We start from the raw sequence: 10,000 nt of genomic DNA, 5'->3' as shown, positions 1-10,000 counted from the left end.
TCTGTTTTTAATATCGCAAGATATATCGCACACAACAAAAGAATAATTAGCAATGTCAGTTTTTCCCAGTATCGTGCGGCCCCAATACACATATCAACATACATACGCACACAAATTTATTTACATTCATACCTGCTTTACTTATTTTTCTATTAGCTTTTTAAACCTCTTTTTTTTTTAACACAGTAATTGATTGAAATTTTTTCAGTTCAATTTCACAACTATTCCACAAATTAACCCCTTTAACAGAAACACACATTTGCTTTGTTTGTTGTGAATCACTTGTGCCCCGTAACCCATAGAAATAGCCCTCTTTGATTTTGAATAACTTCTGAATACTGTGGCAAGGTTTGGTTATTGTATACTTTGTACATTATTTGAGCTATTTTAAATTTGTCAAGGTGATAAAATTTGAGAGTATTTTAATGAATAATGGATTTTTTTGGTTCTATATAATGTGAGTGATTAATTATTCGTATGGTTTTATTTTTTTGTAATTTAAAGACAGATTGTGTGTTGGTTTTATATGTATATCCTCATATTTTGAAACAATAAATCATGTACTTGTGACCGAAAGAACAAGATCCCTGATACAAGCAGCTAAAATTAGTTTCCTCCACAGGGTGTCCAGGCTCTCCCTTAGAGATAGGGTGAGAAGCTCGATCAAACGGGAGGCACTCAGAGTCGAGCCGCTGCTCCTCCGCGTTGAGAGGAGCCAGCTGAGGCGGCTCGGGCACCAGGCTCGGATGCCTCCTGGACGCCTCCCTAGGGAGGTGTTCCGGGCATGTCACACCGGCGGGAGGACCCAGGACACGCTGGAGAGACTATGTCTCTCGGCTGGCCTGGGAACACCTTGGGATCCCGCCGGCGGAGCTGGTTGAAGTGGCTGGGGAGAGCAAGGTCTGGGTTTCCCTCCTAAAGCTGCTGCCCCCGTGACCCCACCTCGGATAAACGGTAGAAGATGGGTGGATGGATGGATGGATAGATAAATCATGTACGGCAAAAATAATGTACAATATAATGTCTAAATTCAATGATAATTGGTTTGTATAAAAGTGTGGCCCCACCCAAAAAAAAAAAAATTGAATAACCCCTCCCCCCCCCCCCATAATTTCTTTATGCGGACGGGTCTGCTAATGCTAACACCCACAAACAATATGCTAATTCGGCCTCTTATGGTCACCATTTGGTTTTAATGCATCAACGGTTCTCCCGTTTTGGTTATTCTTATTACTTCAACGTAGTAAGCGACGGCGACTTAATAGAAAACTTTCAGACCTTGTTTGAAAGAACAGCTAGGGATCACCCACCCACCTAAACAAACCTCATTTTAAAGTAACAACTGCTTACCCGTTTCTACAGATGCTGGTTAACTTCAGCTGAAGAGCGATGCGTAAAAGAATAAATCCATTTATGGGTCGTCCTTCGCCGTGCTCTAGCTTCTTCAATGGCCATCCGCGAGACTATAGATTACGTTTCACTTCCTCATCTGCATTTTTTTCCATGTCAACGTGCGTGTGACGTTCCCTTTTTTGCTGATCCGAATACCGATAGTGCCGAAACGAAGGCAGTAGCAATATCGACCTCGCGCCATTAGATCGATACAAGTAGTTTTAGTTTCACTCTTGTATACACTGCTCTGGTTTTGTCAGAGAGGACTCACCACTTCTGTCTCTCTCTGCATCGAGCCTGAAAGCACACGTTGCTCCCTCTTGTGCTCCTCCCTTCTAAGCGATGTGCGCATTAAGTTTGCGCATGCGTGGGAGACAAACAAACGAGGCTACGTGCTACTTGTTTTTTTCTGTTTCATGTTTTTATAGCAAATGCTCACTTTGGAGTTTGCATATTCTCTTCCTGTTTAGTTGGTTTCTTCCCACATTACAATAAAAAAAATGGAATGACTAAATTGTCCCTAGGTTTTTTAATTGTTTCTTAATTGTGAGATAGGCGCCAGCACCCCCGCGACCCTTGTGAGGAATAAGCGGTCAAGAAAATGGATGGATGGATGTTTTTATGCAGCAGCATAAAAGATGTACAATGTTTCGCATTACATCATCACGTCAATTTCAAGATACTTCAAATTTGTATCACCCCCCAAAAAAAATACACTGGTAATATCATAGAAGGTATGATATGGAACACTCCTACATTGGATATAACCTAAGTACAGTATTGTTTGTTCAGACATATTGCCTCAAAAAGGATAAGAGGTTAATATGACCTCAGTTAATGCTCTCATGAATAAATGTCATGCTGTGCATCTGATTTCTATAGGTTGATATACACATACCTTTACAGATGAAATGACAGAACACTCATTACAATTATATTTTTTTTTTTGTTTCGCTTGGCAGTTTTTTTCTAAGGAAAATAGCAATGAAAGCAGCTCTCTGGTGTCGTTTGTTCCAGATGGCCTGCAAGATAGCATCTTATCTTGAAAGATAACAGGCATGGTAGACAGAAACAAAAGTTCTCTCCCACTACTACACAGAAACACAGACTTTTCAGTTGTATCACATTCTTCTTTTGAACTTATATTCCACCAGTGTCTCCACTGCACCAAAGCAATAGGAAGACAAGGGAGAGAAGAGCAGTCCCCAAAAGATCACCGAGAGCTGTGAGATAGGGTATAGAGTAACTGTCAGGGTCTTTACCCCTCCTCCACAGACAGTGGACCATACAGTCAGCTATACACAGCAAGGAAAAGACCTGTGAGGCAGAAAGGTTGAAGAAATTAAAAAAACAAAAAAAAAACGGACAATGTGTGCAAACAACACACTCACAAGAATCAAGGAAGCAGTCAAGAATGCAACAGTGAAGAGCGCACTGGGCATGGTGCGGGCCCCTTTTATCAGGTGAATAATGTATAAGAAAATCAGCTGGCCAGGGATGACAATAAGAAGTAGCACCTTTGCAGATTTGTGATTTGGTCCTGATAATAATAATCAGACAATCATTATAAAGTAACGCATGCATCATGAACTTCCCCCGCCACCCATTTATACATGGTACGACTCTTTTCACATTTCACCTGAACCAAAGAAGGTGCTGCAGGGCTGGTGGCACCTTTTCTGATCTTCAGGAACCTCCCCGTGTGTAAAATTCAAATGCAAATTTGTGGAAATGCGGCTCGCTTGTATGGAGACAAGGTTGCCGCCAATGCCTGGTGAGAAAAAAGCAAAACAAGTAAGGGCAATCGTTATTATGTCAATGACGACATTTACATGCAGGCAATAACCCATTTAAAACCCGAATATTGGCAACATTTAAGTTTTGAAAGGCTATGTAAATATGTGCATAAGCTAAATATGCTCTTATTCGTGTTCTTAAAAACCTGAATAAGACCCCTGGTTGACACCATCATAACCGGGAATTCTGGTTCATCTAAACACAATCGGAATACCTCGATTGAACGGGGGCATTGTTTTTCGTTGTGCGCATGCTCACAACCTATTCTTCGTCTCATTTTCCTCTTCTTGGTTTATTCGTATTTGCAAGAATCTTGGTCTTTGTAGTGTTGGATTAGATCTGGCAATGTTTCTTCATACTGTGTAAAAATTACTTTTAGTATGAATCATTTCATGATATATTGATTATATACCTTGTGTTTTGCTAAAATAGTTTTATTTACTATATGTTAATCACGTTGTGTTTTGATCAAGTATTTTAAGAGGTACATTTAATCATTAACTTTTTAAGTATGATTCAAGTTTATGCACAGATAAGTAACGTATGGTCAAGCTGACCAGTAAAATCGGTCAACGGTTTTGTACCGTTTGCAATATGATGATTACGAGGTCATTGTGAACTTTGCTAAGGATACGACATCCAGCTGTGGGAATCACAAGATGCAAACTCGTGCGAAAAAGGGAAAAACAAACGATTAGTAGTTAATGTTTTGCCAGGCTGTTTTTGAACTATTGTGTAAATAAGGAGGGCTGCAAGATTAGCTTTTGCTGTCTCTTTTGGGATTGTTGACACATTCCTTTTCTCACACAGAAGTAGCTTAAAGAATAGGTGGCCTTCAATTGAGAACTTGTACTCTGCTTGAATTCTCGAGATAAAAACAGATCACTTCTGACAGCGCTTGTCTACAGTAATTCTTGTGTCCTCTTTGGGGTCCAAACGGACATGCACCTTGGGTCAGTTTATGATCATTGTCCTAATATTAAAGAGATACTTAGTTAGCCATTTTTGGCAGTTAAACATTAATATTTTGCCAGTAATACATTTGATATTTTCATTATTTTTCACGTACAATTAGTACCTTTAAAGACACATTTTGCAACTTGCTGTCGACTGAAAATGACATCACAAGGGCTCAGCTAACCAATCACAGCTCAGCTTGTGAATGTCAGGTGAGCTGTGATTTGTTATCTGAGCCCTTGTGGTGTCCTTTTCAATCAACAGCAAATTGCAAAATGTATTTTAAAAGGTACTAATTGTACGTGAAAAATAATTAAAGTATCAAATAAATTACAGACAAAATATTAGATTTTATTGATATAATGGACTAAATAAGTGAAGTATCTCTAAATACAACTTTGGAAAATAAGAATAAATAAGCCTAAAAATTAAAAAAGTAGTAACGACTTGTGTGTGCAGCGCCGTCCCACTCATTCGCTAATCATAATAATCATAATCATAATCGGGTTTTATTGCCATGTGAGAGATTAAATTTCACTACTATTACTAGGAATTTGTCTCGATAACTGGTGCATACATGAGACAGACGAGTAGCATCAAGATGACACAACACAAACATTAGGTAACAGATTGGAAAAAAAAACATTAAAAAAAAGTTAAATAAATATAATAAAATAAACAATCTGTCTAAATACCTCATTAGACTGACTGACATGAATTTATAAAATATGTGATTAAATATATGATTGCACAGACAATGAATGTTTATGTGGATAATGTAAATGAGAGGAAACAGTGCAAAACGTCCACATGTATTTCATCATAAGTAAAGGCGTCACGTTGGAGCTCCGCTCGTGCGTTTGCCTTCCGACTTGTGCGCAATACACATCACAATACACATCGGTGTCTGCTGGAGTTTCACACCAAGTCCCGCTGTCGCTATGGCTGGGCCGCCAGAGTGGCGATTCCTCTGCATTTTATGACGGATTCAGGAAGTTCAATTTAATTCAGAAACACGAAACAAAGCCGGGGGGAGAGTAAGTTCATCACCGTGGCGATTAATTATTGCCAATTTGCACCGGTGTCGGCCGTAAACTCGCCAAAACACAACAGCCATGCGCTTAACGAACACAGTTTTTTTTGTTTGTTTTTTTGTTATTGTTGTTTTCCGGTGGAGGGGGACACCCAATTTGATCCGGGAGCCTTGCGGGGGTTAATTCTCCTGAAAAGCCTGTTAACATCCATTTCCAAGACTGTGAGGGATGTGGCTGTGGGGGAGGAGGTGGTGTGGGGGAAGGTTGTTGTGTTCCCTTTTGCTGTGAAAAAGGTGTGAATGTTTGTGGTGACGATGGGAGCAGAGGTGTCAGAAGCCGGCTGATTGGGCCATCAAAGCGACAATAGAACTCATTCAAACTGTTGTAGTGATTTGCCTGAGCCCCTTCCACACAGAGGCCGAGTCATTAACTGAGAACAGTTTTTGAAGTTTCTCAGAATACAGTGATTTAGCATTTCTCACGTCCTTGCTGAACCTGTATTTTGCATCTCTGTAGCGATCTAGTCCCCACTTCTGAAGGCAGTCTCCTTATCTAGCCTCAGCAGTCTGAGTCTTTTTGTGAACCAGGGTTTGTCATTATTGTAAGTCACCCAGGTGCGTGTTGGAACAATACTTTCATCACAAAAATGAATATAGGAAGTTATAACATCTGTGTACTCGTCAAGGCTATCTGTGGCAGTCCTAAAATGGCTCCCAGTCCATTGTGTCCAAACAGAAACCTTCACAGCTTGGCTGGTCCACTTTTTTTTTTAGAAGCTCTCACCACAGGTTTGGAGAGCTTCAGCCTTTGCTTATAAGCCAGAATCAGATGGACCATATTTGGTCAGACAGTCTCAGTGCTGCACGGGGCCCTGCTCGATATGCTCCGCTTATTGTGGTGTAACATTGATCCAGTGTGTTCTTCTCCCTGGTTGGACATTTAATGAAATGTTTAAATTTGGGTAGTTCTTTGCTCAAATGTCCTTTATTAAAGTCACCAAGGACAATAATCAATGAGTCTGGGTATGTTCATTCCACGCACAATATCTGTTCCGCGAGTTCACGTTGAGCTTCGTGCACGTCCGCACTTGGTGGGATGTAAACAGCGGTGAGAATGAATGAAGCGAACCCATGTGGAGAATAGAATGGTTTGCAGTTTATGAAAAAATATTATAGAGGAGGAGAACAGTGCTGGGCGATCACAGTCACATCGGTGCACCAGCCACTTCTAATGTAGAAGCAGACACCCCCACCCTTAGTCTTGCCGGAAAGTTGCCTGTGCCAATCTGCTCGGGGGAGTTGCACTGGAGCGCCTAGTCCGGTGTCTGTCCACATAGCCACGTCTCAGTGAATCACAAAACACAAGATGAAGAAAGGTCTCTGCTCCTCATCAGCAGTGACAGCTCATCCATTTAGTTGCTAAGTGAGCGAACGTTCGAGAGAAAGAACCCCTCGAGTGTGTGATCCATGTCTGCGGAGGCGCAAAAGCACACCAACTCGCTTTCCTCTCCGTCGGTGTCTCACTTTACTTGCCCCCCCCCCCAAAAATGCGATAAATCTACATCCACGGGTTTAGTCTGTCTTATGTTCATAAGCTCTTCCCTTGAATAAGAGCATGCAGTCACACATTTTACATACAGAAAAAGACAAAACAAAGTGCACCAGGGCATCCATGCACGATGCCATCTTGGATCAGATGAGACAGACACAACATCACTCGTAATACTTACACAATGTCTGTGTACGAATGTCCACCCCTTTTAAAATTGTACTCTGGTTCCTTTGTTTTAAATATTTTCAACTAAAAACGAATTCATTATTTGCATAGTATATATTAATGCATCACTTTGATTCTTGCGCTTTTTTCATACTGGTCTATATCAACCCAGTTGAGTGAACATCATTGTTCTCTACTTTTCAGAGTGCATTGTGGGTAATTTTGAGTGCCCTTCATTCTCGCTCCGTGGACATTCGGACACCACCAAACTGGCGTGACCCCTCAGTAGGGCGTGGGATCTGATTTTAATGCTGTCTCTTAAATCATTTACCTGTTCTAGGCTAAATGTTCAAGTGACAACCCTTTTATGCTAAATTACTCTATGACTGCTACATATGTTTAAATATGTTTGGGAAATCAAATGCCAGCGTGTATCCTGTCTTGTCACAAAGGGAATCATGTATTTGTCATCTTATAATCATTTATTTTATTTCTAATAATCTTTGCAACTCTAAGGCGCCGGCTGAACTCAAGAACCAACATATGCACATTCGTTTAACACCAGTGTAAGGCGATCCACAGCTGCCTAGGCGACTCTATGTCTGTGAAAAACGGTAAAGTGTCAAAACCAGAAATTTTACGACTGCCGACTGTTGGAAAACTGCTCAGAGCAGAATCTCATTATTTTGATGTCAGTAATAGCTAGTTTGAGACAATTCATAGATTGCACAACGCAAATTGTAGGTTACCTTATTTTTTTTTACGTATGAATAAATCCTTTTGATACCAGTAAAAACCCACTACTAATTCTGGTCTCAGAAATGGAGGGAAGACACACAACCTGCTGGCTACTTTGTACCGGTTAGACACCAGTAGAGGCCAAAAACTGAGTTAACACTACCCCCTAGTCGTCGAAAGCAGATACTATTAGGTCTCAGCAAACTGTATCTCATGACAAGTGGGTTTGGCCGAAACTTTACTTTACCAATGAGATCTCAGCGTGAAGTGAGCAGGCAAGTTTGATAGCCTATCAGGAAAAAGAGGTTGTACTGAAACTGATGCTTTATAAACTGTTGCATTTCCTGAGATGGTCAGATCTTTTCCTTTTGCGCAAATTGAATGGTCTCAGTGTGCCTTTGTCAATAAAGCCACTTTCGTTGTTCAGATCGACTTGGACTCCTGCCTGTTTTTGTTCCGGCCTGCTAGTTCTTCCAAAATTCGACGCCGGAGGAAGACCTGATGCATCTGCCTGGCCGACAAGCGCAACCAGGTGAAGCTGCGGCCAACCTTTTGGCTACGGCCGGGTGCGAAAGCCGGAGCCTACAACAAGGGCACTACTTGTATATAGGGAGTAGGGTGCACATTCGGACACAGCCCCTGTTTATCTCCAGGTTGCAGTGTTCAACAATACACGTCCATGTAGGAACATCTGATAACACACACATAGTTCCGCTTCATCCAAATGAGTAAGTCAGTGCTTCTGGCGTGTACCACACTTCTGGAGCGAGTAGGAAACCGACTACGTTATTTAGCATGAAGCGGAAATACGTCTATTTCTGCCATGACATCGTCCATGCTTTGCCCTCTTTACATTGGGTTAGTCCAAACACCGTGTATACGGGGGTAATAATCCAGTTTTCCCAGGTTCGTCCTTGGGTCCCATCCTCCCAAAACAACCTCGCAGCCATTTTGGGGTCCTGGAGGGTCCTGATGTCTAACACATGGTATGCCTCAGTGATGGACTAAATCCCTGTCTGAATAAGCTTTATTTTGTACTGAGATATGTGTGGGGGTTATGCTGACCTGGCTGATATTTATAGCAACGCCAAGAATCAGTCCTATCTGCCAAAGGTACAAGATGTTCTTGTGTACATGTAACAAATCCCACATCTAATTTGAGTATACGCAACAACAATCATAGTGTAATGCTACGTTCTCACCAAATCCGAAAAGGCGAACTGGAACGCTTCATTCATGAGCGTTTCACCGCGTAGAGTGTTTTTGGAACGATTGCCACTCATTCGCACTTTCGTGCGCACCAGAGCGGAGGAGGCGTGTCCCTTGGTGAACAAGGAAGTGGAGCACTTTTAGAGAGTCAACAAAAAGTGGCCGCCGCCAACTAATTCCACTTCTTTCCTGGGACAAAACAGCAGTGGCACTATTTTCTCCTCTTTTGAGGTACGTGATAGCACTTTCGCTTTTTGTAGTGGCAATCTGGCGGCCGGCATTTGTGCTAAAAATAGCTTTGGCATCAATAATAAGCACTGCTGCTAACTCGGTACAGTTCAAAAGCAATTAAACAGACTTACCAGCACTTTCTTGATCATCATTCTGTCTCGGCTGGTCGTGTTGTTGCGCTCGGGGTGACAATAGAGAGGACGCTGTGGACTTTGATGGATTGGATGTACTGGCTTCTATTGATCTCACTCTGCCTTATCGATCCTTCCCTCCTTCCTCTCTTTAGTTTTTCCTCTGGGCTCTTGAGATCTCGCTAAATTTGCTGGAATTTAGAGGCTTCCGGGGTTGGCGTAAGACTTTGATTTTGTAATCATGGGGAAGGCAGGAAGTGTTTGGTCGGTGCTGGATGTCACTTTGATTTACCTTTCTTTTCTCTTTATTTCTTTTTTTTCTGACCTTTTCTCTGGTCTCCTGACCATTTAAATCTCACGACTCTGGCGAGATTCTGAAGTACCTGGTTAAGGCGAAGGGTAATGGGATATTTATAAGGTTTTAGGTGAATGAATGAGTATAAATTTATACGTATTTGCACGCACGCACGCAAACGCACGCAAACGCACACACGCAAACGCACGCACGCACGCAAACGCACGCACGCAAACGCACGCACACATACACACACAAAAAAAAAAAAAAAAAAAAAAAAAGAGAGGACGCTGTGTGTGACGTTGCTCGTACTCGAAGCCGATTGGCTACCGCAAGGCGAAATGCGAAAAAAGTTCAATTTTTTGAACTTCGACGAATGTGCGAATGTGCGGATTTTCGTCGCGAATGTGCGGATTTTCGCTGCTGCGCACCGCGTCAAAGCGCGCGAAACGCGTCCTCCGCGCCGCCCCACGCACTTTCGTTGCATTGACTACAATGCA

At 41.9% G+C, this 10,000-nt stretch overlaps 2 protein-coding genes across 7 annotated transcripts in view; both read right to left on the bottom strand.

Moving 5' to 3' along the window:
• The window catches only part of amn1 (antagonist of mitotic exit network 1 homolog (S. cerevisiae)), a 21,519-nt gene extending 19,745 nt beyond the window's left edge, over positions 1-1,774 (bottom strand). For 3 of the 6 annotated variants that reach the window (XM_077516070.1, XM_077516071.1, XM_077516069.1), the window contains exon 1: positions 1,351-1,717. The gene's annotated coding sequence lies outside the window, so the exon portion shown is untranslated. Of the gene's footprint in view, positions 1-1,350 lie in introns of all 6 variants that reach the window. The other 3 variants (XM_077516073.1, XM_077516075.1, XM_077516074.1) reach the window with 2 other exon arrangements.
• A 244-nt stretch (positions 1,775-2,018) lies between these two features.
• Positions 2,019-10,000, bottom strand: part of slc41a2a (solute carrier family 41 member 2a) — a 31,197-nt gene continuing 23,215 nt past the window's right edge. The window contains exons 10-12 of the mRNA XM_077516067.1: positions 3,032-3,163; positions 2,784-2,932; positions 2,019-2,709 (exon numbers count right to left, since the gene is read on the bottom strand). Of these exons, the coding sequence (XP_077372193.1) occupies positions 2,533-2,709; positions 2,784-2,932; positions 3,032-3,163 (458 nt within the window). The 3' untranslated portion in view covers positions 2,019-2,532. The remainder of the gene's footprint in view (positions 2,710-2,783; positions 2,933-3,031; positions 3,164-10,000) is intronic.

The sequence above is a fragment of the Festucalex cinctus genome, chromosome 3, assembly GCF_051991245.1.
Source record: "Festucalex cinctus isolate MCC-2025b chromosome 3, RoL_Fcin_1.0, whole genome shotgun sequence".
In the NCBI taxonomy this organism is placed as follows: domain Eukaryota; kingdom Metazoa; phylum Chordata; class Actinopteri; order Syngnathiformes; family Syngnathidae; genus Festucalex; species Festucalex cinctus.
Note: the sequence above shows the minus strand (reverse complement) of the source record. Positions and strands in the feature narration are given on the sequence as shown.